Genomic DNA, 26,927 nt, shown 5'->3' on the forward strand with positions numbered 1-26,927 from the left:
GGAAATCTTTTCTGAACCTGATCTAATACCCCCGAGAACGACATCCGATAACCTTACCTAATACCTCCGACACCAAACCCCGATAACCTTACCTAATACCCCTGACAACAACCTCCGATAACCTTACCTAATACCTCCGACACCAAACCCCGATAACCTTACCTAATACCCCCGACACCAACCTCCGATAACCTTACCTAATACCCCCGACAACAACCTCCGATAACCTTACCTAATACCTCCGACACCAACCTCCGATAACCTTACCTAATACCCCCGACAACACCTTCCGATAACCTTACCTAATACCCCCGACAACAACCTCCGATAACCTTACCTAATACCCCCGACACCAACCTCCGATAACCTTACCTAATACCCCCGACAACAACCTCCGATAACCTTACCTAATACCCCCGACAACAACCTCCGATAACCTTACCTAATACCCCCGACACCAACCTCCGATAACCTTACCTAATACCCCCGACACCAACCTCCGATATCCTTACCTAATACCTCCGACACCAACCTCCGATATCCTTACCTAATACCTCCGACACCAACCTCCGATAACCTTACCTAATACCCCCGACAACACCTTCCGATAACCTTACCTAATACCCCCGACAACAACCTCCGATAACCTTACCTAATACCCCCGACACCAACCTCCGATAACCTTACCTAATACCCCCGACAACAACCTCCGATAACCTTACCTAATACCCCCGACAACAACCTCCGATAACCTTACCTAATACCCCCGACAACAACCTCCGATAACCTTACCTAATACCCCCGACACCAACCTCCGATAACCTTACCTAATACCCCCGACACCAACCTCCGATATCCTTACCTAATACCTCCGACACCAACCTCCGATATCCTTACCTAATACCCCCGACAACAACCTCCGATAACCTTACCTAATACCCCCGACACCAACCTCCGATAACCTTACCTAATACCCCCGACACCAACCTCCGATAACCTTACCTAATACCTCCGACACCAACCTCCGATATCCTTACCTAATACCCCCGACAACAACCTCCGATAACCTTACCTAATACCCCCAACACCAACCTCCGATAACCTTACCTAATACCCCCGACACCAACCTCCGATAACCTTACCTAATACCCCCGACAACAACCTCCGATAACCTTACCTAATACCCCCGACACCAACCTCCGATAACCTTACCTAATACCCCCGACAACACCCTCCGATAACCTTACCTAATACCCCCAACAACAACCTCCGATAACCTTACCTAATACCTCCGACACCAACCTCCGATAACCTTACCTAATACCCCCGACAACACCCTCCGATAACCTTACCTAATACCCCCGACAACAACCTCCGATAACCTTACCTAATACCCCCGACACCAACCTCCGATAACCTTACCTAATACCCCCAACAACAACCTCCGATATCCTTACCTAATACCCCCGACAACAACCTCAGATAACCTTACCTAATACCCCCAACAACAACCTCCGATATCCTTACCTAATACCCCCGACAACAACCTCCGATGATCTTGATTCAGTGGGCAAATGTGTGACAGATGCATTATACTAGGCTCAGTGTAACATTGTCCACTTCACCAGGAAAAACAGAATGGTGCATTATTACTTAATGGTCATTGATTGGGAATTGTCAAAGTCCAAAGTGACCTGGCTTTACTTGTATACCAGTTACTGAAAGCAAGTTAGGACAGCAGACAGTATGTTGGCCTTCATTGCCGGAGGGTTTGAATACAGGAACAAGGACGTCTCACTGCACGTGTACAGGGCCTCGGTAAGACCACAGCAGGTGTTAAGGTGGGTCTTAAAAGACTAAAGCCAAGCAGCGAGCTGTAGCAAGGGAATTTCAGAACTTAGGTCCCAGACAACTGAAGATGTGGCTGCCTGTGATGAACCCATTGTAACCGACAACATACAAGACGCCAGAATTAGCAGAAATCTAGGGTGGTTCTGAGGTTAGAGGACATGACAGAGATAGGGACCCAATATAGGTCAGTGAGCACAGGGGTGATAGGGAAACAGGGATATGACACAAGCAGCTGGCATCTGGATGATCTCAAGTTTCTCGAAGATAGAATGTAGGAGACCAATGAGGAATTATTGGAATAGTTTGTTGAGAGGTAACAGAAGAGAAGAATAAGAGTTTCAGTGACAGATGAGCAGAGACAGGCAAAGCTGTAATGAGATTAATAGACCCCATATAACAATTGAGATAACAACATTTGTGATGATAAATTGACACGGCCCCCTAGTTTGTCTTTTTTCATTCTCAAAATTGTCAAAATACATGATGATAATGGTGATGTTAACTAATGGGAGCAATCGATCTCCAACAATGAGTCAACAACAGACACAAGGTGAGGAAAATTGCCCAGAGATGGAGAGTTTTTGGGAACCACAGGTTCAGAGTTACCTGTACCTCTCAGACATGATAATGCTCATCACATATTCCCAGTTGTTAATATCCTGGGGTTTGAACCCTCACCATATTCTCCCTGATGGTGATTTCAGTGCCAGTGAACAGTTAGAGTAAATCACTTCATAGTGCGAGAGTCTGTTGAGCTTGTAGGTACAGACTTGAACTTCAGAACATGGCAGGGTCAAAGGAAATCATGATTTAAGGCTGCTGCATGTAATATCACATTCCTGTGTGAATGAAATTTCAACTTCCTGATCAATTCATCAACTGGGGACACTGGGAATTACCCCTAGGAGTTCCTCCAGTAGTTTAGGAATATAGCAACAGTTCCCTGTAAACTATGAGTGCCAGGAGATGCATCCTGGGGACCGGGATGATTGGAAGGCACTCCCTGGGTCCTGGGAAAGTCATGAGTTGTTTACCTCGAATACCAAGAACTGCTCATCAGGCACTGGGACTATCAGAGAACTGGGTTCATTGGGAACTATTTCCCAAGCGCAGAAATATTGAACATAGAACATAGTTCTAAGAAATATTGAGGACTGCACAATGTATACTAGAAATACTGGGAGCTGCGCAGTGCTAATTGGGAATATCAGATAGTCCCCCGACTGGGAACCCTTCTCCAGTGACCAGGAATGCCAAAAGCTACATCCAGAGATCTGGGAATTTCAGAAAGCGTTACCAAGGAACTTGGAATATTGCAAGTTGCTCCAGGAACTGGGAGTATTGTGAAGTGCGCCCAATGACCTGGGATGTGAATGAGGTTGCTGAGTGGAGACAATTGATCAGACGTTAATCTGTAGATAAACAGACACACCAACACTTCCCCAGGGTGGTTGGGATAAATGACAGTCCTTACCAACAGTACTCACCTCACTCAAGAATGCGTCAAATGCAGATTTTGATATTCATTTAAAACTGAAGCATTTCTTGCTGGAATGAGTGGGGACTTAGCTGGGCTTATTGCAGTCTTTATTAGTCATCTAAAAGTGTGGGTTTTCCTGCAGATGCCTGTGGTCTTTCGGATCCTGCCCATGTGGAGAGTCTTCAGGAAAGATGCCAGTGCGCCCTGGAGGATTACAGCCGTAACCAGTACCCGAACCAACCCAACCGCTTCGGCAAACTGCTGCTGCGGTTACCTTCCCTGCGTGTGGTCTCCTCTCCTGTCATTGAGCAACTGTTCTTTGTGCGTCTGGTGGGAAAGACCCCAATTGAAACTCTTATCAGGGACATGCTGCTGTCTGGTGCCAGTTTCAGCTGGCCTTATATGCCAATCCAGTGATAAGGCAGACAGGGGCAGGGGCTGCAAAGACATTATGGCCACGAGATGGGAACGGGGATTATCATTTGGATTTTAAAGCAGGTTTGAACGTTCTTGTGGGCTGGGGGCTTATACCTCTTGACACTGGATAACAGGAGGCGTCTTTAAAAGGAAAGGAACATGTTTTTTTCAGGTGGTGAAGCTTTTCCAGGAGTCACAGTTTCATTAACACACAATGCTGGAGCAAGGGAAATCAAGGCCAGTTTTCAATAAACCGAAACAATTTCAAATGAATGACGGTGTCTTTATAATATTACAGTTTCAATATTTGGCAGATCTTATGAAAAACTTTAATTTCTTACCACCTTTTGAATCCCAAGATTCCCAAATATGTTTACAGCCAGTGAAATATATTATAAAGGTCATTCCTGATGTAAGGTTAGGCAGCCAGTTCATTTGACAATGTGCTGCTAAACAGCAATGAACAGTGGGAGGGAGTACTGGCTGCGTTAACTTGGTGATTTTGGTAAACGTGATGGTAAGTATGGGTTTGGACCTGGGAGAGAATTCAAAGCTCTACTGCTTTAGTGCCATGGATCTCGTGATGTCCATGTGTAGCAAACGGTTTAATATATAACCTGAAACTGGCCTAAAACAGAGTATGGTGCTCCCTTACCACTGACCCTCCGACAGTGCAGCACTCCCTTACCACTGACCCTCCGACAGTGCAGCACTCCCTTACCACTGACCCTCCGACAGTGCAGCACTCCCTTACCACTGACCCTCCGACAGTGCGGCACTCACTCAGCGCTGACCCTCCGACAGTGCGGCACTCACTCAGCGCTGACCCTCCGACAGTGCGGCGCTCACTCAGCGCTGACCCTCCGACAGTGCGGCGCTCACTCAGCGCTGACCCTCCGACAGTGCCCTCTCCCTCAGCACTGACACTCCGACAGTGCCCACTCCCTCAGCACTGACCCTCCGACAGTGCGGCGCTCACTCAGCGCTGAACCTCCGACAGTGCCCACTCCCTCAGCACTGACCCTCCGACAGGGCCCACTCCCTCAGCACTGACCCTCCGACAGTGCGGCGCTCCCTTACCACTGACCCTCCGACAGTGCGGCGCTCCCTTACCACTGACCCTCCGACAGTGCGGCGCTCCCTCAGCACTGACCCTCCGACAGTGCGGCGCTCCCTCAACACTGATCCTCCGACAGTGCGGCGCTCCCTCAGCACTGACCCTCCGACAGTGCGGCGCTCCCTTACCATTGACCCTCCGACAGTGCGGCGCTCCCTCAGCACTGACCCTCCGACAGTGCGGCGCTCCCTTACCACTGACCCTCCGACAGTGCGGTGCTCCCTTACCACTGACCCTCCGACAGTGCGGCGCTCCCTTACCACTGACCCTCCGACAGTGCGGCGCTCCCTCAGCACTGACCCTCCGACAGTGCGGCACTCCCTCAGCACTGACCCTCCGACAGTGCGGCGCTCCCTTACCACTGACCCTCCGACAATGCGGCGCTCCCTTACCATTGACCCTCCGACAGTGCGGCGCTCCCTTACCACTCACCCTCCGACAGTGCCCACTCCCTCAGCACTGACCCTCCGACAGTGCAGCACTCCCTCAGCACTGACCCTCCGACAGTGCCCACTCCCTCAGCACTGACCCTCCGACAGTGCGGCGCTCCCTCAGCACTGACCCTCCGACAGTGCGGCACTCCCTCAGCACTGACCCTCCGACAGTGCGGCACTCCCTCAGCACTGACCCTCCGACAGTGCGGCACTCCCTCAGCACTGACCCTCCGACAGTGCGGCACTCCCTCAGCACTGACCCTCCGACAGTGCCCACTCCCTCAGCACTGACCCTCCGACAGTGCCCACTCCCTCAGCACTGACCCTCCGACAGTGCCCACTCCCTTAGCACTGACTCTCCGACAGTGCGGCACTTCCTCAGCGCTGACCCTCTGACAGTGCGGCACTCCCTCAGCACTGACCCTCCGACAGTGCCCACTCCCTTAGCACTGACTCTCTGACAGTGCGGCACTCCCTCAGCACTGACCCTCCGACAGTGCCCACTCCCTTAGCACTGACTCTCCGACAGTGCGGCACTCCCTCAGTGCTAACCCTCTGACAGTGCGGCGCTCTCTCAGCACTGACCTTCCGACAGTGTGTCACTGCTTCAGCACTGACTGAGTCGGTATGATATTGAAGATGTTTGTCGATATTAAAGCTGGTGATGTGATATCGAATCTGTTGGTGTGATATTGGTCTGTGAGTGTGATATTGGTGTTGTGGGTGAAATATTGGGGCTGTGGGTGTGATATTGGGGCTGTGGGTGTGGTATTGGGGCTGTGGGTGAAATATTGGAGCTGTGGGTGTGATATTGGGGCTGAGGGTGAAATATTGGAGCTGTGGGTGTGATATTGGGGCTGAGGGTGTGATATTGGGGCTGTGGGTGTGGTATTGAGGCTGTGGGTCTGGTATTGAGGCTGTGGGTGTGGTATTGAGGCTGTAGGTGTTCTGTTGGGGCTGTGGGTGTGGTATTGAGGCTGTAGGTGTTCTGTTGGGGCTGTGGGTGTGCTGTTAGAGCTGTTCCATGTGGGATGTTATTTATCACTGTCAATGCTAGTGAAGCTGGTTTTCTGATTTGTGTTCTGCAGATGTCAGCCTGTTAATCAAATTGGGAGTTTGGAACTCCCACGTCCTGAACTGTGTTCAGAATGGCGATGGTTGAAGATAACCCATTAATGGGAATGTCACCTCCTCACCCCATCAGTTAATTGTGTTCAGTGAAAAATGTCCCAGTGTCAGACTGAAGGCCAGTGAGTCGCTCAGGGAAACACATTACAAACATTGCCCTGCGCAAGAGAAGGTTAAGTGCTCCCAGATTTTCTGTGGGATTCACTGTTGACTGAATTGTTAGTAAAATAAACTGGCTGACCTTAATGCAAATTGACTCAGCCGGAAAAGGGCTAATTCAATCAGTTGTTCATTGACTGAAGGATACAAAACATGCAGCATTGTCTGTGAATATCTCGGCTACAAATCCAGGTCAGAGCTTTCAAATGAACACAGCACAGCTTTATCGAAATGAAAGTGTTTTGGAACGTTGCCTTGTGTTAGAATAGTCTTTCTGGTCTTGTTTAGAGCAGGCTACAGGAGCTGAAGTGCCTGGTAAATACAACTTAGAGCCTGACTAGCATTGACAGCCCAGTCCCTGGTTAACCAGCCCGGTGCCAGGAAAACACGGCCCGGTGCCAGGAAAACACAGCCCGTTGCCAGATAAACACGGCCCGGTCCCTGGTAAACACAGCGCGGCCCCTGGTAAACACAGCCCGGCGCCTGGTTAACACAGCCCGGCCCCTGGTAAACACAGCCCGGTGCCTGGTAAACACAGCCCGGTCCCTGGTAAACATAGCCCGAATTCCTGAAGAAGGGCTTATGCCCGAAACGTCGATTCTCCTGTTCCCTGGATGCTGCCTGACCTGCTGCACTTTTCCAGCAACACATTTTCAGCTCGGATCTCCAGCATCTGCAGTCCTCACTTTCTCCTTGCAAACACAGCCCGGTCCCTGGTAAACACAGCCCAGTGCCTGGTAAACACAGCCCTGTCCCTGGTAAACACAGCCCAGTCCCTGGAAAACACAGCCCGGTGCCTGGTAAACACAGCCCGGTCCCTGGTAAACACAGCCCAGTGCCTGATAAACACAGCCCGGTCCCTGGTAAACACAGCCCTGTCCCTGGTAAACACGGCCCAGTCCCTGGAAAACACAGCCCGGTGCCTGGTAAACACAGCCCGGTGCCTGGTAAACACAGCCCCGTCCCTGGTAAACACAGCCCAGTGCCTGGTAAACACAGCCCTGTCCCTGGTAAACACGGCCCAGTCCCTGGAAAACACAGCCCGGTGCCTGGTAAACACAGCCCGGTCCCTGGTAAACACAGCCCAGTGCCTGGTAAACACAGCCCGGTGCCTGGTAAACACGGCCCATGCCAGTTAAACACGGCCCGGTGCCTGGTAAACACAGCCCAGTGCCTGATAAACACAGCCCGGTCCCTGGTAAACACAGCCCAGTCCCTGGTAAACACGGCCCAGTCCCTGGAAAACACAGCCTGGTGCCTGGTAAACACAGCCCGGTCCCTGGTAAACACAGCCCTGTCCCTGGTAAACACGGCTCAGACCCTGGAAAACACAGCCCGGTGCCTGGTAAACAGCGCGGTCCCTGGAAAACACAGCCCGGTGCCTGGTAAACACAGCCCGGTGCCTGGTAAACACAGCCCGGCCTCTGGTAAACACAGCCCGGCCCCTGGTAAACACGGCCCAGTCCCTGGAAAACACAGCCCGGCCCCTGGAAAACACAGCCCGGCCCCTGGAAAACACAGCCCGGCCCCTGGTAAACACAGCCCAGTGCCTGGTAAACACAGACCCGGCCCATGGTAAACACAGCCCGGCCCCTGGTAAACACAGCCCGGCGCCTAGTAACCACAGCCTGATCCCTGGTAAACACAGCCCGGTGCCTGGTAAACACAGCCCGATCCCTGGTAAACACAGCTCTGTCACTGGTGAACACAGCTCGGTGCATGCTAAGCACAGCCCGGTCCCTGGTAAACACAGACCGGTGTCTGGTAAACACAATCCGGTGCCTGGTAAACACAGCCCGGTGCCTGGTAAACACGGCCCGGTGCCTGGTAAACACGGCTCGGACCCTAGTAAACACAACCCGGTGCCTGGTAAACACGGCCCATGCCTGTTAAACACGGCCCGGTGCCTGGTAAACACAGACCCGTGCCTGGTAAACACAGCCCGGTTCCTGGTAAACACAGAATGGTGCCTGGTAAACACAGACCGGTGGCTGGTAAACACGGCCCATGCCTGGTAAACACAGCCCGGTGCCTGGTAAATACGGCCCGTGCCTGGTAAACACCGCCCAATCCTTGGTAAACACAGCTTGGTGCCTGGTAAACACGGCCCGGTGCCTGGTAAACACGGCCCATGCCTGGTGAACACGGCCCGGTGCCTGATAAACACGGCCTGGTGCCTGATAAATACGGCCCGATTCCTGGTAAACACAGCCCGGTCCCTGGTAAACACAGACCGGTGCCTGGTAAACACAGCCCATGCCTGGTAAACATGGCCCGGTCTCTGGTAAAAACAGCCCGGTGCCTGGCAAACACAGCCAGGTGCCTGGTAAACATGGCGGGGTCTCTGGTAAACACAGCCCAGTGCCTGATAAACACGGCCCGATTCCTGATAAACACAGCCCGGTCCCTGGTAAACACAGACCGGTGCCTGGTAAACACAGCCCATGCCTGGTAAACATGGCCCGGTCTCTGGTAAAAACAGCCCGGTGCCTGGCAAACACAGCCAGGTGCCTGGTAAACATGGCGCGGTCTCTGGTAAACACAGCCCAGTGCCTGGTAAACACAGACCCGTGTCTGGTAAACACTGCCCGGTCCCTGGTAAACACAGCCCATGCGTGGTAAACACAGCCCAGTCCGTGGTAAAACCAACCCGTATCTGGTAAACAAGGCCCAGTCCCTGGTAAACACAGCCCGGTGCCTGGTAAACACAGCCCTGTCCCTGGTAAACACAGCCCGGCGTCTGGTAAACACAGCCCGGCCCCTGGTGTAAACAGCCCTGTCCCTGGTAATCTCAGCCCTGTCCCTGGTAAACGCAGCCCCGCCCCTGGTAAACGCAGCCCTGTCCCTAGTAAACACAGCCCGGTCCCTGGTAAACACAGCCCGGCGCCTGGTGTAAACAGCCTGGACCCTGGTAAACACAGCCCTTCCCTGGTAAACACAGCCCGGTCCCTGGTAAACACCGACCCCAGTCTGGTAAACACGGTCCAGTCCCTGGTAAACACAGCCTGATGCCTGGTAAACACAGCCCTGTCCCTGGTAAACACAGCCCGGCCTCTGGTAAACACAGCCCCGCCCCTGGTAAACGCAGCCCCGTCCCTGGTAAACACAGCCCGGTCCCTGGTAAACACAACCCGGTCCCTGGTAAACTCAGCCCGGCACCTGGTGTAAACAGCCCGGCCCCTGGTAACCACAGCCCGATCCCTGGTAAACACAGCCCGGCCCCTGGTAAACACAGCCCGGTGTCTGGTAAACACCGACCCCAGTCTGGTAAACACGGCCCAGTCCCTGGTAAACACAGCCCGGTGCCTGGTAAATACAGCCCGGTGCCTGGTAAATACAGCCCGGTGCCTGGTAAATACAGCCTGGTGCCTGGTAAATACAGCCCGATTCCTGGTAAAAACAGCCCGGTGCCTGGTAAATACAGCCCGGTGCCTGGTAAATACAGCCTGGTGCCTGGTAAATACAGCCCGATTCCTGGTAAAAACAGCCCGGTGCCTGGTAAACACGGCCCGGTCTCTGGTAAACACAGACACCAGTCTGGTAAACACACCCCATGCGTGGTAAACACAGCCCTGTCCCTGGTAAACACAGCCCGGTCCCTGGCAAACACAGCCAGTTGCCTGGTAAACACGGCCTGGTCTCTGGCAAACACAGCCCAGTGCCTGGTAAACACAGACCCGTGTCTGGTAAACACTGCCCGGTCCCTGGTAAACACAGGCCATGCGTGGTAAACACAGCCCTGTCCCTGGTAAACACCGACCCATATCTGGTAAACACAGCCCAGTCCCTGGTAAACACAGCCCTGTCCCTGGTAAACACAGCCTGGTCCCTGGTAAACACAGCCCGGTGCCTGGTAAACACAGCCCCGCCCCTGGTAAACACAGCCCCGCCCCTGGTAAACACAGCCTGGTCCCTGGTAAACACAGCCCGGCCCCTGGTGTAAACAGCCCTGTCCCTGGTAATCTCAGCCCTGTCCCTGGTAAACACAGCCCGTTCCCTGGTAAACACCGACCCCTGTCTGGTAAACACGACCCTGTCCCTGGTAAATACGGCCCAGTCCCTGGTAAACACAGCCCGGTGCCTGGTAAACACAGACCCGTGTCTGGTAAACACAGTTTGGTGCCTGGTAAACACAGCCCGGTCCCTGGTAAACACAGCCCAGTACCTGGTAAACACAGCCCGGTCCCTGGTAAACACAGCCCGGTCCCTGGTAAACACAGCTTGGTGCCTGGTAAACATGGCCCATGCCTGGTAAACACAGCCCGGTACCTGGTAAACACAGCTTGGTGCCTGGTAAACACAGCCCGGTCCCTGGTAAACACAGCTTGGTGCCTGGTAAACACAGCCCGGTCCCTGGTAAACACAGCTTGGTGCCTGGTAAACACAGCCCGGTCCCTGGTAAACACAGCCCGGTCCCTGGTAAACACAGCCCGGTACCTGGTAAACACAGCCCGGTGCCTGGTAAACACAGACCCGTGTCTTGTAAACATAGCCCAGTCCCTGGTTAACACAGACCCGTGTCTGGTAAACACAGACCTATTCTTGATAAACACACTCTGGCCTGGAAACTCAGCCCAGTTCCCAATGGATAAAGCTATTGCCACTTACTCCTGTCACACGTGACCTCTGTGGCTTTATCAGCAGTGTGGTAATCTGTACTAGGAACCCAGAAGGAGAAGATCCCAACCCAACTTAAAACATCAGCTCCAGCACTGAGGAAAGAATTTCCCCTGAGCCCATAGCTTAGGGGTGGAAACTCAATTCACAAGCATGTGGCTCTAGTTCCACACAATCCTGGGGGGTGGTGCATACTGCCTTGGGAATATTATCTGCATCTTCAGAGGGAAGAGACCTATTTGAGCAGCAATGGTCTGTGTCCCTCGTATCTGTTGTAGACTGTCAATAACTATCAGGGTGAGATCTATTAAAACTGATAGTTTCAGCTCCTATTAGGCTTCCCTAATGTCTTAATGGCTCACTTAGTAAATAATAGATGGTTTCTGCTTCTCTAGATTTGAGTCTAACATACTTCCAGGCCCCTGCTTGTAGCTGACCTCGTGCATTTAACAAGCTCAAACGAGCACAGGGAACGAAAGGCTGCAGGAAGGAAATCTTTGAGGAGAAAGTGAGGTCTGCAGATGCTGGAGATCAGAGCTGAAAATGTGTTGCTGCGCTTTTCCAGGAACACATTTTCAGCTGCAGGAAGGAAAGCCAAGGGTTGACACTTGTGTTCCGGATTCTCAACCCCATGATCCAGTTTGGCGTTCACTTGTGCCCTTCGAAATGCTATTGCCTGTGCAAGGTTTCAAAGGATCCCTGGGGTGGGATGTGGGGGGGGGGGTGGGGGAGAGGGGGGGTGGGGAGTTCTTGCCAGTGACCTAGGCCAGCAGTACTCCCTCTGCCAAAAAAAAGGACCCAAATGATCTGGCTTATCATCTCGTCGTTACCTGTGGGATCTTGCTGTGTGTCGCTGACTGCTTCATCCGGCTACATATTTCTCGGACCTTTCAAAGACACGGTGATGGCCGTGAATGAAAACAAGAGGTTTTCTTTTCTGTGATATGGTGTAGCCCATTGGACTCAATATGGTGTGGGCGTTCAAAGACCCGCAACACCACATGGGAGTGTAAGTCCAGGTGAGTATACTGCCTGTTAGTCCCTGAGGTCCTGGTCTGGTCAGCCTGAGCATCAATCACAGAGTAACCACTGTGCTCAATGTCAGAGGCTGACTGCCCCAGCTTTCCATTGATGGACATATGCCAGCATGCCGGGTATAAACTAGTTAGATTTCTGTAGGTTTACCTTTAGCAGTGAGGTTAATTATCAGGCCCAGTCAATTAATGTTACTCTTTACTCAAATTAGGACTCCTCTGTAAATCACTCCAAAGTGATAATATTACATGAGCTGAATGGTCTGGAATGCTGGCGATGATCAGTTTGATTAATGACGACCCCTCTTGGCTTTCCCTCTGGATGGTAACAAAGCCATGCAACCGGAAAATGCAAACAAAACCAGAAGTTACTGGAAAAGCTCAGCGGGTCTGGTTGTATCTGTGAAGAGAAATCACGTTTAACATTTCGGGTCCAGGCCCTTCCTCAGAACATTAAAATGCGGCTTTGTCGGTGATTCAATTCATGGGGCAGAAAGTAAGGTGATGAGACCTTCCTGCAAGGTGGGTGGGAGGTAGAGAGAGGTACAAGAAAAAGAGAATCAGGAAGAAGAGAAAGAAATCAAAATACAAGAGATGAAGAGAAAGAGGTAAAAGACATAAAACAGTAATAGAAATCATGAAGGAGAAAGAGGGGTGGGATAGAAGGCAGATTACAGTCACAACCGACCTCCCAGACACTGAACGTTGCCAGACGATCGATGACTCTCTTATCAGAGAGAGAGAGATAACTGATTGTGACTTTTATCAGAGGGTCACCATGTCTTATGCAAGGGACAAGGTCAAGAAAGCAGGGCCTTTAATGGTGACCTCGGCCGATACAAGGGAGTTGCTGTCTCACAAACCAGCCGTCCAAGTAACTGAGCTAACCAACCCCAAACGTGATGTGTTTGTTGATGGTCCTGTTTTCAATTATAGAGCAAACCTTGATTCAAACAGTTTCTGAACATGGCCCTTCCCTGTCTGTGTAGCTGTGCCTTTGCTACTTTTAGGCCTGACAGTTCTACTGCTGCTGGATTGCCTCCTATCACCTTCGGGTTTTGCTGCACGTCTCCTGATCTTCGTCCATCATGAGTGACTGTTCTCTTTGACTTTGGTCACTCCCTTCAGCATCTCTGCACCTTGCACCTATCTAATTCGGGCCTGTTAAACAGGCCTGCTTTGAATTCCCTCCCAGAATATCCCTGCCTCACAAATGTCCCTCAACACCCACCTCTTTAACACCATACTTAGTCTTCTTGCCTGCTTTTGTGTTACATTTTAGTTGATTGTCGCCTGTTTAACACTTTCTAATGTTTGACAACACATACTGTATAAATACAAGCTGTTTAGCTAAGATTTCTTACAGTGTGGAAACAGGCCCTTCGGCCCCACAAGTCCACACCGACCCGCCGAAGCACAACCCACCCATTTCCCTACATTTACCCCTTTACCTAATTCACCTGACCTGCACATCTTTGGACTGTGGGAGGAAACCGGAGCACCCGGAGGAAACCCACGCAGACATGGGGAGAATGTGCAAACTCCACACAGTCAGTCGCCTGAGGCGGGAATTGAACCTGGGTCTCTGGTGCTGTGAGGCAGCAGTGCTAACCACTGTGCCACCATGCCACCTGTTATTAGACCTGAATGTACAGGTGAGTGATAGTTGAAACCTGCTGATGGGTTGGACAGATATTAAAAAATCAATGTACACAGCTAGTCCTGCTCTCACCTTACACAGCCAGCTCTGTGCCCTGCAATGAGTCACCCATTCTTCTACTCATTTACAACAAGCTCGCAGCCTGTCCCTGAGCAGGAAACGTCCTGAGTATCACATGCTCCTTGGTGGGGGGGTAAGGAAAAACTGTGTGCTTGTGAGAGGAGCCAGTGAGAGATGTTGCAGGTTGAGACCAGGAAAAAAGAAAGACCACAAGATATAGGCGCAGAAATGAGGCCATTCAGCCCATCGAGCCTTCTCCATCACGGCTGATGATATTCTCAACTCCATTCTCCTGCTTCCTCCCCATAACCTTTGATGCCCTTGAAAATCAAGAACCAATCCAACTCTGCCTTACACATACTGAATCACCTGGCCTCCATAGCCTTCTCTGCCAATTGATTTCCAGATTCACCACTCTCTGACTGAAAACGTTTCTCATCTCTGTTCTGAAGGGTCTTCCCTTTACTCCAAGGCTGTGCCCTAGTCTCTCCTTTTAATGGAGAAAGTGAGGACTGCAGATGCTGGAGATCAGAGCTGAAAATCTGTTGCTGGAAAAGCGCAGCAGGTCAGGCAGCATCCAAGGAGCAGGAGAAGCGACATTTCTGAAGAGCCATTCCTGAAGAAGGGCTTATGCCCGAAACGTCGATTCTCCTGCTGCGCGGATGCTGCCTGGCCTGCTGCGCTTCTCCAGCAACGCATTTTCAGCTCTCTCCTTTTAATGGAAACATCTTCCCAATGTCCACTAGTTTGTGAGTTTCTATTGCATCCTCCCCCTTTGCCGGCTCCAACACTCTCCCTCCCCTGGAACTTCATTGAGAAAAACAAAAGTCCACCTGAAACGTTAACTTTCCCTTCACCGATGGTGCCAGGCCTCAGTTTTGGCTCCAGGTCTGGAGCACCACGTGTGCTTTTGGTTTTTATCTGAGATTTATTTGGGGAATCTGGTTGGCGTGGACCAAATGGACACAAGGGTCTGTCTCCCTAATTATAAAATAATCTCAAGCCTCCTGCCAAATTAGGAAGTAGCCTTGAACCAAAGGGCATGACCTGACCCGTTGCCACGTGACTCAGAGAATGAGACAAACAAACAATCCCCAGGAAACCCACTTTAATTGATACAGTGAGGTGACGTCACGGCCATGACGTTCGTATCTGCAACATCAACGTGCGGCGTGATGACGGAATGGCGTCAAATGCAAGGGACAACGCTGAGCGCGATGACGGCATGGCGTCAAAGACAAGGGACAAGGCTGTGCGCGATGATCGCATGGCGTTAAAGGAAAAAGTTGAGCGCGATGACGGCATGGCGTCAAAGGCACGGGACAACGCTGTGCGCGATGACGGCACGGCGTCAAATGCACGAGACAACGCTCTACGCGATGACGGCACGGCGTCACATGCACGAGACAACGCTCTGCGCGATGACGGCGTGGCGTCAAAGGCAAGGATAACGCTCAGCGCTATGACGGCACGACGTCAAATGCAAGGGACAACGCTGAGCGCGATGACGGCACGTCGTCAAAGGCAAGGGACAACGCTGTGCGCGATGACGGCACGGCGTCAAAGGCAACTGACAACGCTGTGCGCGATGACCGCATGGCGTCAAAGGCAGGGGACAACGCTGAGCGCGATGACGGCACGACGTCAAAGGCAAGGGACAACGCTGTGCGCGATGACGGCATGGCGTCAAAGGGGCGGGTCCAGATGATTTTGGGGGGCGGGAGCGCGGTGCTGCAAAAGCACAGCAGGTCAGGCAGCATCCGACATGCGCGGGAATCGACGTTTCGGGCAAAAACCCTTCATTAGGAATTACCGATGAAGGGCTTTTGTCCGAAACGTCGATTCTCCCGCTCCTCGGGTGCTTTCTGACCCACTGCGCTTTTCCAGCAACACACTCCAATCTCCAGTCCCCACTTTCACCAAGTTGACGTTCGGGGCGGGGCTCTCCGACGTGGGGCGTGTCCACGCCATGACGTCACAAAGGCGGCTCCAGCGAAGCGGGACCTCGGTCACGCGGCACGCTGACGGCGTGACATCACGCCCACGCTTGCCCATGACGACATCACGTCGAGCAGACGCCCGCCCTCACACCATCTTCATGTTGTACTTGGCGTCTTCTCCCTCTCCCGCGCCTCCTCCTCCGCCGCCACCGCCCCCATGCGGCACGAAGTCCACCTGGATGTTGTTGTGTCTGATCGGGCCCTTGGCTCGGCTCCAGGCGAACAGCAGCGAGAAGCAGACGGTGACCACGCTGAAGAAGGAGGCGAAGCCCATGGTGGTGGTGACCAGCAGGGTCTGGGTGTCGAAGGGGTACCCGGGCCGCGGGCCGCCTCTCCCCGCCGGCCGGAAGACGCCGAGCTCCTGCGGCGACAGCGGCCGCACCCGCAGCGTGGCCGCGGCGGTGTCGTTCCCGCCAGCGTTGCGGGCCACGCAGCGGTAAATGCCAGCGTCCTGCGGGCGGACTGAGGCGATCTCCAGGCTGCCGTCGGGCAGCAGGCGGCTGCGGCCCAGCGCCGGGCCCGCGAGCGGGAAGGGCCCGGGGGTGGGGGCGCCCAGCCGCTGGCGCCGGGGGTTGAGCCACAGGATGTCAGGGGGCGGGTTCCCGTCGGCCGAGCAGCGGAGTGTGACGGGCCGGCCTTCGCGCACCGAGAGCCGCTGCGGCCGCTTGTCGCGGATGCGGGGCCGGCTGCAGAGGAAGGAGCCGGGCGGCGGCGGGCGGTCGAGGCGCAGGCCGCGCTGGGCCTCCGGGGTGCGGCAGGCGGGCGCCGGGCCCAGGAAGCGGAGCCGGCGGCGGCGGCGGGCCACCCAGTGCAGGCGGCAGTCGCAGGCGAGCGGGTTGTCGCCCAGGCCCAGGCTGTGGAGGCCGGCCGCCGAGCGGAAGGCCTTCTCGGGCAGGCTGCGCAGCTGATTGGACGTGACGTCGAGCAGCCGGAAGTAGAGCAGCCCGCGGAAGGCCTCGGGCTGCACGGCGAGGAGGCCGGCGCCGACCAATCGCAGCTCCTCCAGGCGGGTCACGTGGCGCAGCATCCCCGCGCGGATGACGCGAATGGGATTGTGGGAGAGGTCGAGCCAGCGCAGGGCAGGCTGGGACTGCAGGCCCCGGTAAGGCACCGAGCTCAGGTTGCAGCGGGTGACCGACAGGCGCAGCAGCAGCTCGGGCCCCCGGAGGCTGCCTTCCTCCAGCTCGGACAGGGAGGACCATCCGTCCAGCTGCAGCAGGCGGAGGGCGGCCAGCGGCCCGAAGGTGCCGGCGGGGAGGCGGCGGACGCGGGCGAGGCCGAGCAGGCGGAGGGCGCTGAGGTTGGCGAGCGGCTGCAGGGAGAGGGCGGACGGGGCGGCGGGCAGCGAGCCGCCGGTGACGGTGAGCAGGCGGAGGGCGGGGAGGCCCTCCCACAGCCTGGGGCCCAGGTAACCGAGCTGCGGGCCCCCCACCTCCAGGCGGCCGAGGCGGCGCAGGCCCCGGAAGGTGAGGTCCAGCAGCGCCGGCAGCGGGTTGGAGCCGAGCTCCAGGCTCTCCAGGGCGGCCAGGCGGCCCAGCGCCCCCGGGGACAGGTACCGCAGGCGGTTACGGTCGAGGCGGAGGCGGCGGAGCTGCCCGAGCCCGGACCAGGCCCCTCCGCCCTCGGCCTCCTCCTCCCCGTCCCCCCCGGGCAGCTCCGACACCAGGTTCCCGCTGAGGTCCAGCTCCTCCAGCCGCCGCCGCACCGTCGGCCCGGCCCCCCGCGGCCACTCCAGCCTCCGGAGCCGGTTGCGGCTCAGGTCGAGCACCCGGGTCCCCCCCGGGATCCCCGCGGGCACCGACTCCAGGCCCCGGCCCGAGCACTCCACCGTCCGGTTGTCGGGCCAGCAGCGGCAGGGGGACGGGCACGAGCGGCCGGGCTCCGGTAACACGAGCAGCAGGAGGAGGAGGTGGAGGAGGAGGGAGAGAGGCCGCCACCCAGCCCGGGCCCGGGCTCCCGCTGCCGACAACATCCTCCAGCCGCCCTGCAGCAGACACAGAGGGAGGGGGGAGGGTCAGACTCGCTTCACCCCCCCCCCCCACCTCAGCACACACACACCCCCCACCCCACACCGTCCATCACACACCCCCACTCTCCCCCACCCCACCGTCCTCGCTCCCCCCGCACCCCACCCTCCTCGCTCCCCCCGCACCCCACCCTCCTCGCTCCCCCCGCACCCCACCGTCCTCGCCCCCTCCGCACCCCACCGTCCTCGCCCCCTCCGCACCCCACCGTCCTCGCCCCCTCCGCACCCCACCGTCCTCGCCCCCTCCGCACCCCACCGTCCTCGCTCCCCCCGCACCCCACCGTCCTCGCCCCCTCCGCACCCCACCGTCCTCGCCCCCTCCGCACCCCACCGTCCTCGCCCCCTCCGCACCCCACCGTCCTCGCCCCCTCCGCACCCCACCGTCCTCGCTCCCCCCGCACCCCACCGTCCTCGCCCCCTCCGCACCCCACCGTCCTCGCCCCCTCCGCACCCCACCGTCCTCGCCCCCTCCGCACCCCACCGTCCTCGCCCCCTCCGCACCCCACCGTCCTCGCCCCCTCCGCACCCCACCGTCCTCGCCCCCTCCGCACCCCACCGTCCTCGCCCCCTCCGCACCCCACCGTCCTCGCCCCCTCCGCACCCCACCGTCCTCGCCCCCTCCGCACCCCACCGTCCTCGCCCCCTCCGCACCCCACCGTCCTCGCCCCCTCCGCACCCCACCGTCCTCGCCCCCTCCGCACCCCACCGTCCTCGCCCCCTCCGCACCCCACCGTCCTCGCCCCCTCCGCACCCCACCGTCCTCGCCCCCTCCGCACCCCACCGTCCTCGCCCCCTCCGCACCCCACCGTCCTCGCCCCCTCCGCACCCCACCGTCCTCGCCCCCTCCGCACCCCACCGTCCTCGCCCCCTCCGCACCCCACCGTCCTCGCCCCCTCCGCACCCCACCGTCCTCGCCCCCTCCGCACCCCACCGTCCTCGCCCCCTCCGCACCCCACCGTCCTCGCCCCCTCCGCACCCCACCGTCCTCGCCCCCTCCGCACCCCACCGTCCTCGCCCCCTCCGCACCCCACCGTCCTCGCCCCCTCCGCACCCCACCGTCCTCGCCCCCTCCGCACCCCACCGTCCTCGCCCCCTCCGCACCCCACCGTCCTCGCCCCCTCCGCACCCCACCGTCCTCGCCCCCTCCGCACCCCACCGTCCTCGCCCCCTCCGCACCCCACCGTCCTCGCCCCCTCCGCACCCCACCGTCCTCGCCCCCTCCGCACCCCACCGTCCTCGCCCCCTCCGCACCCCACCGTCCTCGCCCCCTCCGCACCCCACCGTCCTCGCCCCCTCCGCACCCCACCGTCCTCGCCCCCTCCGCACCCCACCGTCCTCGCCCCCTCCGCACCCCACCGTCCTCGCCCCCTCCGCACCCCACCGTCCTCGCCCCCTCCGCACCCCACCGTCCTCGCCCCCTCCGCACCCCACCGTCCTCGCCCCCTCCGCACCCCACCGTCCTCGCCCCCTCCGCACCCCACCGTCCTCGCCCCCTCCGCACCCCACCGTCCTCGCCCCCTCCGCACCCCACCGTCCTCGCCCCCTCCGCACCCCACCGTCCTCGCCCCCTCCGCACCCCACCGTCCTCGCCCCCCTCCGCACCCCACCGTCCTCGCCCCCTCCGCACCCCACCGTCCTCGCCCCCTCCGCACCCCACCGTCCTCGCCCCCTCCGCACCCCACCGTCCTCGCCCCCTCCGCACCCCACCGTCCTCGCCCCCTCCGCACCCCACCGTCCTCGCCCCCTCCGCACCCCACCGTCCTCGCCCCCTCCGCACCCCACCGTCCTCGCCCCCTCCGCACCCCACCCTCCTCGCCCCCTCCGCACCCCACCCTCCTCGCCCCCCCGCACCCCACCCTCCTCGCCCCCCCCCGCACCCCACCCTCCTCGCCCCCCCGCACCCCACCCTCCTCGCCCCCCCCGCACCCCACCCTCCTCGCCCCCCCCGCACCCCACCCTCCTCGCCCCCCCCGCACCCCACCCTCCTCGCCCCCCCCGCACCCCACCCTCCTCGCCCCCTCCGCACCCCACCCTCCTCGCCCCCCCCGCACCCCACCCTCCTCGCCCCCCCCGCACCCCACCCTCCTCGCCCCCCCCGCACCCCACCCTCCTCGCCCCCTCCGCACCCCACCGTCCTCGCCCCCTCCGCACCCCACCGTCCTCGCCCCCTCCGCACCCCACCGTCCTCGCCCCCTCCGCACCCCACCCTCCTCGCTCCCCCCGCACCCCACCCTCCTCGCTCCCCCTCCTTGCCCTCGCCCTCCCCACACACCACCCTCCTCACGCCCCCCCCCACACCCCACCCCTCCTCGCTCCCCCACACCCCACCCCTCCTCGCTCCCCCACACCCCACCCCTCCTCGCTCCCGCCCTCACACCTCCTCACTCTTCCACCTGCCACACCTCACTCTTCCACACTCTTCTTTCCCCCCCCCCCCCCCCCATCTCCGTCCCTCCCCCTTGTCCATATATCTGGTGGGATATATGGACAACGCGGACAGAGAGGGTTCTGTAAGGACCAGTCTTCGCCTTCCTCCCTGCGAACACATTTCTTCAGCCTGTACCCAGTGGCTGGGAGAGTCAGTGAGATGAAGAGCTGGGAGTGATCCTGTCCTGCTCTCTCTGTCACTCTCTCACACACAGTCAGTTCAGGTGCTCAAGAGAATGTGAAGAGGGTACTGGGCGTCACTTCTTCGTCTGTGGCCCCCTAGTCTGTCTCTCTGAGCCCGGTAGCCCCTGGCCAGGACCGTCAAGGGTAGCCCTGGGGTGAGGGTTACCCGAGTGGAAGGTGGGCATTTTCCCGTTCCAGAGGATGCTTCCCCCTCCCGCCTCAGAAGCCACTGATATTCTGTGCTGCGCCAGAGCCACCTCTCACCATTATCCCCCTCTACCTCCTCCATCCCATATGTCCCTTCTTCATCGACCCCTCGACTTGCCATTTGGCCCCATTACTCTGCCCTGTTCACAACCCAATGCCTGAGGGATGTGAGTGGTGAGTGTTCTCGCTGCCTCCTGTCCAGGTTTTTTAAATGTTGCAGCTTCTGATTAAAAATGACAATTACCTCATTAACATCGTACTCCTGAGGAAGCCGTGGATTTTTGTTCAGTCCTGGGTTGCAGCTGTAACTCCGGGACTGGCTTCGTTGCACTGACTGTCAGTGTGGATTTATCCCGGTGGGATCTGGTTACAGGTCATACACCAGCTGCAGCCAGTGACTAAGTTTCCAACAGCCAGCACATGGTCGGGTTACAGGACAAACATTGTCCCTCTGAATATTTAAACACTCAACACCTTGTCACTTTCTTTCTTTGGTCAAAAGTGAAATCACCTGCTTGTACTTTGAAGGGGTCCTGGTGTCACCCATATTGATCACCAGAGCTGTTCACTGTCGCCTGAAGGCTCAGATTTAGAATGAAGCTTCCTTTATACTGTCCCCATCAAATACCCTCAGGAAAAATACTACCTGGTTAGATACAGAATAAAGCTCTCTACTGTCCTGAAGTGAAAATAAACAATATAGAGATTTCTTGACACTTCCCATAAAACCCTCCCAGGGGCAGGATGGGGTTAGCTAAAGAGTAAAGCTCCCTCTACACTGTCCCATCAGACACTCAGTACACGGACAGCACAATACAAATATCCTTTTGATACTGCGAACAGCGCAATCTAGATAGATCAAGCTCCTCTACTTTAAGCCCACCTAACACTATCTCTAGCGACCACTTACACGGCAGATACAGAGTAAAGTTCCCTCAAACACAAAAGAACAGAAATTGCAGGAGAGGCTCAGCAGGTCTCTGGAGAGAAGGCAGAGTTAACATTTCCCACCCTGTGACCTTTATTCAGAATGCGCACTCTGTCCCATTAAACAGTGAACACAGGAGAAGGTATTTCTGCAGGTTTTTTTTATTGCATCAAACAGAAACCAACCACAGCTGAGACCCTGAACATAAGAGGAGTGTTCCGTGGGAATCTGTGAGATTAACGTAACCAACTGACTGTTAGATCTGTATTGTTCTGTGTCAGCAAAACTATCCTTGAAGATGATCTGAAGTTTGCCATGGATCACATTGGGCTAACCGCTTCCCCTCTTTATTATCACATTTGGTGATATCTGCCGGTTTCTCATGGAGTGGAATTACAGCCCAGGGATATTGATGCAATACTGAATGCTTCACCGGCTGGGCCTGAGCAGGGTAAGGCTGGTTCCTGCTTCCTATTGGGTCCCCAGATGTTAGAAGAATGGGTTTTCCTCTTCCTTGTGGCTGTTCTGAAGCCGAAGACGTCCCATGGTGGTTTTACTGATGCATGGGATGTTGTGATTGGCTTTCATAACAACTGCCAGAAGGCACGAGCTGGGTCGCTGAATAAGTTCGCACCAGTCAGGGTAATCGACAGGTTGGGGCACGCTATTAAGAAAAGACAGGCTGAGAGAGCATATTATACAACCCCCACCCCAGGCTGCATTAAATCCGCAGAGAATACATACCCCAAGCACAGGGTTAAGAAATGGAGGAAAGCTACCTCTACACTGTCCCCCATCAAACACTCCCAGTGACAGCACGGGGTTAGATACAGAGTAAAGCTCACTCTACACTGTACCCCCATCAAACACTCCCAGGACAGGGAGAGCACGGTGTTAGATACAGAGTAAAGCTCCCTCTACACTGTCCCCCATCAAACTCTCCCACGGACAGCACGGGGTTAAATACAGAGTAAAGCTCCCTCTACACTGTCCCCCATCAAACACTCCCACGGACAGCACGGGGTTAGATACAGAGTAAAGCTGCCTCTACACTATCCCACCATCAAACACTCCCAGAGACAGGGACAGAACGGGGTTAGATACAGAGTAAAGCTCCCTCTACACTGTCCCCATCAGACACACCCATCACGACGTTAGATACGGAGTAAAGCTCCCTCTACACCGTCCCCATCAGACACACCCATCACGACATTAGATACGGAGTAAAGCTCTCTCTACACTGTGACCCCAGCACCCCCAAACCCAAAACATCCAATGCCGGTTGAGATACAGAATGTCCCCATGAAGTGCTCCTGCTGTTTTGGTTTCTACTTACCTGTCACAGCAGCCGACTCCAAAGGGCTTCAGGCAGATACATTGGTAACATTCTTCATTAATCCAAGTGTCTCCAGTCTCCAGCCTGACACCCTTGTGTTCACAGGTGGCTAGACAAAGATACAGACAGGGGTTAGTGTAAAAGGAACCAGTTGGTAGCCCGTCCCATTTCATAACCGCTCACTATTACAATACCCTCCTGCTCCCAGGTTAACAGAAATTACTTTCACCTTTGCCGTTAAAGAAGCATTCTCCTGCGGTGTGTATGGTGTGAGGGAACAGAATCAAAGCTAGGCACAAAAATCTCACTGCACCCCTCAGCAGCACCATGGCATAAATCAGTTGACGTTTCTGGCTGTGTCTCTCTCACCACTGTCTGTGTCCTCGTCCGTCTCTTGACCTGTTAGCTTTCTCACACCCTTTTCTACTTGTTATCTCTCTGTCTTAGACGTTACTGTCCTCCCAGTCTTCCCATGTCCTCCGTCTGTCTGCCCTTCCCACAGCCTCCACCTGCAACTGTTCCTGAGTCTTGCAGCTGGGAATACTCTCTCCTCTCGTCCACTTATTTCAATTTACGATCTTTTTCTGCTGCTGAATATTTCCTTCCTGCTGCTGAGTAATTTCTTTTCCTGCTGCCCTGTCCGTCCCCCATTAACTCTGGGCAATCCCTCACCTATTTATACTGGTCCAGCGTTCTGTCACTCCCATTTCTAACAGTCTGTTCATAGATTGATGCAGCGTGTGCTCACACCATCTGTCTTGGTGATAAGGCCAGGTTCTTGCTGCGCTTTTATTTATTTACCGGCAAATGACGACGATGCGGTTGACACAGTGATGGTAGATAACAAGGCCTCAGAAAGACAGAGACCTCTCCGTTATATCATCAGAACACCATACCCTCTTATCTGATACTTGCAGCATCTACTGTGCAAATTGCTAGAGATGACAAGTTCCTGAGTTCAGTTACTGATCTCATAGTTTGCCTAGAGGAACAGGAGTAGGCCATTGGGTTTGACCCTGCCTTGACTGATTATACTCTGTGATCAAATGTTCCTGCATTACCTCCGTATCCCCTCATGTCATTATTTTCCAGAATCCTGATTTGTTTTGAAACTGCCCTGTCATTGAGGTTCCACAGCCCTGTCATTGAGGTTCCACAGCCCTCTGGACAGAGTATTCTATCCATTCACCATCCTCTGTGTGAAGAAATTCATTAGCTCAGTCTGAAGTGTCCTGCTCCTTCTCCTGAGATTACGTCCCGCAGTTCTCCAGTCATCGGCCAGGGAAAGCATCTGATCTCCCTCCACCCTGTCATAACTTGAGAGGATGTTGCACTCGAAGGAGATCACCTCTGCTTTTTAGAAAATTTGAAAATTACGGACCCAATCTTGTCAATTCTGTCATCCCGGGGATTAACTGGTGAGCCTCTACTGCACTCCTCCTATGGCAAATGTAACCTCCCTTAGATAGGGGGACCAAAACTGTACAGAATACACCAGATGTGGTCTCGCCAAAGTTCTATCCAACTGCAATCTTTATTCCTGTGATAGGATCTCCTTACAATGAAGGCCAATGTATTAATTTGTCTTTCTAACTATTTGTTGCACTTGAATACCAACTTGCAGTAATTGAAGAACAAGGGCACCAGGTTCGTTTGGATACTCACACTCCCCAAGCCCTACTTTTTTTCCTAGCAAAGTAACTTCACGTTTATTCATATTGTATTCCATCTGCCATGTTCCAGTCCATTCACTTCACGTGTCCAATTCCCCTCGTAACCTCCTCACCATTTACCTTCCCATCCAGCAGATATGGACGTATTCCCATTGGGGTCCACAGCTACATAGGATTGTGGTCCTAGCACTGATCCTTGTGGTACCCCATGAGTAGCAGCCTGTCATCCTGAGCGTGATACATCTAAAAAGACATTGTAACATTTCTGTACTTTGAATAAAATGGGAGAATTGTTTTAAAACCAAGGAGTGACTGCACCTATGAAAACAACTTACTGGAAGTCATTGTGAGCTGTGTTTACCGTGCTGATTTGCACAGCAGTGGGAGAAGAAAGATGAGACCCCTCACCACCAGGGTGTATGTGTGCAGAGTGAGATTTGGCCAGCAGTAAGTTGCTGATTGGTTTATACCAATGTGACCAGTTGTAGATGCCAGAAGACATCAGGATATGATGACAGGTCTCTGGCTTCTGAGCAGGGAAACACCTTGGGTGTTTACAATACAGGGTGAGTAGTCACAGGACTGCTGGAAGAGCAAGTTCTATCTCTGGTAAAAGTTCCTGAAGCCTGCAGAAACCTGATTATTTTCTCCTATCAGATGCTGTAAGCCTTTAACCAGTCACTGAGAAACTTTGTAATTCATGTGCCAATTGCCCTGTGCCTCTTAAGAGGTGAAAGATCATGAAGATTGGAAAACAGATCTGGGTAAGTAAAGAAATGCCTAACCCTTTGAATCGTGTTCCCTCGTTCCCCCCCCCCCCCCAACACACACACACCGCCATAACACCTGTTTTTTTTTCTTGTATCTCTAGTCATTTTACAGGTTGGTTAAAGTATCAATGAGTAGGAGTTATATCTTCATAGTGCACTGTTTTGTTTGTGGATAAAATGTATTCATTAATAATAAACAGTAGTTCTTGTTAAGTATGGGAGCTTGGTTTTTTGTTAACCTGATTTCTACGCACATGTAACTCGGGGGCTGTGTGTACTTTGAGCCATTATTAATGGGGTTTGAGGATCAGCACACTTCCCCAAGGGGCTGGTGACATTGTTTATTCCTGCTCTGTTTCTGCCTATCAATCAAGTCTCAATCCGTACTTATATATTTCTCCCAAGGCCATGCACTCTAACTTTGTTTATTAACCTCATCAAAAGCCTTACAAAATCCAAATACATCTCATCCACTAGTCTATGCTGCAGATAATATCCTAAGCAAATCCAATATTTCTCAAACCATATGATCAGAAAATGGTCATTCATCATGTCGGTGTTCACTGAAACTAGCTACCAATTCTAATCTTTTCCAGCACCAGTCTGCAGCCTTCAGCAATTCAAGGGCACATTAAACTTTCTTTTAAATGAGTTGAGGGTTTCTGTCTCCATCACCAAATCAAGCAGAGAGCTCCAGACACCCACTACGCACTGGGTGAAATAGCTTTTCCTCATGCTCCCTTTGATGTGCCTACCAAAACTGTTAAATCTGGGCCCCAGGTTACTGACCTCTCCATGAGGGAAGATACATCTTTGCCATTCACTCCATCCAAGCCCCTCATTAAGTTGAACTCCTCAGATGAATCACCCCTAAGCTTCTTGTCATAGAGATGTACAGTATGGAAACAGATTGTTCAGTCCAACACGTCCGTGCTGACCAGATATGCTAACCTAATCTACCTCCATTTGTCAGCACCTGGCCCATATCCCTCTAAACCCTTCCTATTCATATACCCATCCAAATGCCTCTTAAATGTTGTAATTGTACCAGACTCATCCACTTCCTCTGGCAGCTCATTCCATACACGTACCACCCTCTGTGTGGAAAAAGTTGCCCCTTGGGTCTCTTTTATATCTTTCCCCTCTCACCCTAAACCTATGCCCTCTAGTTCTAGACTTCCCCCACCCCAGAGAAAAGACCTTGTCTCCAACCCTCCAACATCCTTGTAAATCTTTTCTGAAACCCCTTTCAAGTTTCACAACATCCTTCCGATAGGAAGGAGACGAGAATTGCGCACAACATTCCAAAAGTGGCCTAATCAATCTCCTGTTCCTCAGATGCTGCCTGACCTGCTGTGCTTTTCCAGCACCACGCTCTCGACTGTAATCTCCAGCATCTGTGGTCCTCATGTCTGCCTCA

General features: G+C 55.0%; 3 protein-coding genes across 5 annotated transcripts in view; 1 reads left to right on the plus strand and 2 right to left on the minus strand.

Moving 5' to 3' along the window:
- LOC122544768 (COUP transcription factor 1-like) overlaps positions 1 to 4,285 on the plus strand; it is a 44,232-nt gene extending 39,947 nt beyond the window's left edge. Inside the window, exon 3 of one of the 2 annotated variants that reach the window (XM_087985027.1) lies at positions 3,474 to 4,285. In XM_087985027.1, coding sequence (XP_087841153.1) covers positions 3,474 to 3,748 — 275 coding nt within the window. In that variant the 3' untranslated portion in view covers positions 3,749 to 4,285. The remainder of the gene's footprint in view (positions 1 to 3,473) is intronic. The other variant, XM_043684093.2, reaches the window with a different exon arrangement.
- A 10,765-nt stretch (positions 4,286 to 15,050) lies between these two features.
- On the minus strand, positions 15,051 to 21,135 carry LOC122544767 (leucine-rich repeat and immunoglobulin-like domain containing-NOGO receptor-interacting protein 4). Its single transcript, XM_043684092.2, has 2 exons — positions 21,045 to 21,135; positions 15,051 to 17,941 (listed from the first exon to the last, which is right to left on the minus strand). Exon 2 carries the CDS (start codon positions 17,927 to 17,929, stop codon positions 16,043 to 16,045), a length of 1,887 nt encoding a protein of 628 aa, XP_043540027.2. The 5' UTR covers positions 17,930 to 17,941; positions 21,045 to 21,135; the 3' UTR covers positions 15,051 to 16,042.
- A 738-nt stretch (positions 21,136 to 21,873) lies between these two features.
- On the minus strand, positions 21,874 to 25,454 carry msmp2 (microseminoprotein, prostate associated 2). Of its 2 annotated transcripts, none has more exons than XM_087985028.1 (3): positions 24,851 to 25,454; positions 23,065 to 23,173; positions 21,874 to 22,392 (listed from the first exon to the last, which is right to left on the minus strand). In XM_087985028.1, the coding sequence occupies exons 1-3, from the start codon at positions 24,888 to 24,890 to the stop codon at positions 22,218 to 22,220; spliced, it is 324 nt and encodes a 107-aa protein (XP_087841154.1). In that variant the 5' UTR covers positions 24,891 to 25,454; the 3' UTR covers positions 21,874 to 22,217. The 2 variants fall into 2 exon arrangements, with proteins under 2 accessions (XP_087841154.1, XP_043539961.1); XM_043684026.2 differs by lacking the exon at positions 24,851 to 25,454 and adding an exon at positions 23,294 to 24,183.
- Positions 25,455 to 26,927: the final 1,473 nt, after the last annotated feature.

The sequence above is a fragment of the Chiloscyllium plagiosum genome, unplaced genomic scaffold (assembly GCF_037043375.1).
Source record: "Chiloscyllium plagiosum isolate Xiang-an unplaced genomic scaffold, Cpla_swu_hap1 HiC_scaffold_50, whole genome shotgun sequence".
Lineage (NCBI taxonomy): Eukaryota > Metazoa > Chordata > Chondrichthyes > Orectolobiformes > Hemiscylliidae > Chiloscyllium > Chiloscyllium plagiosum.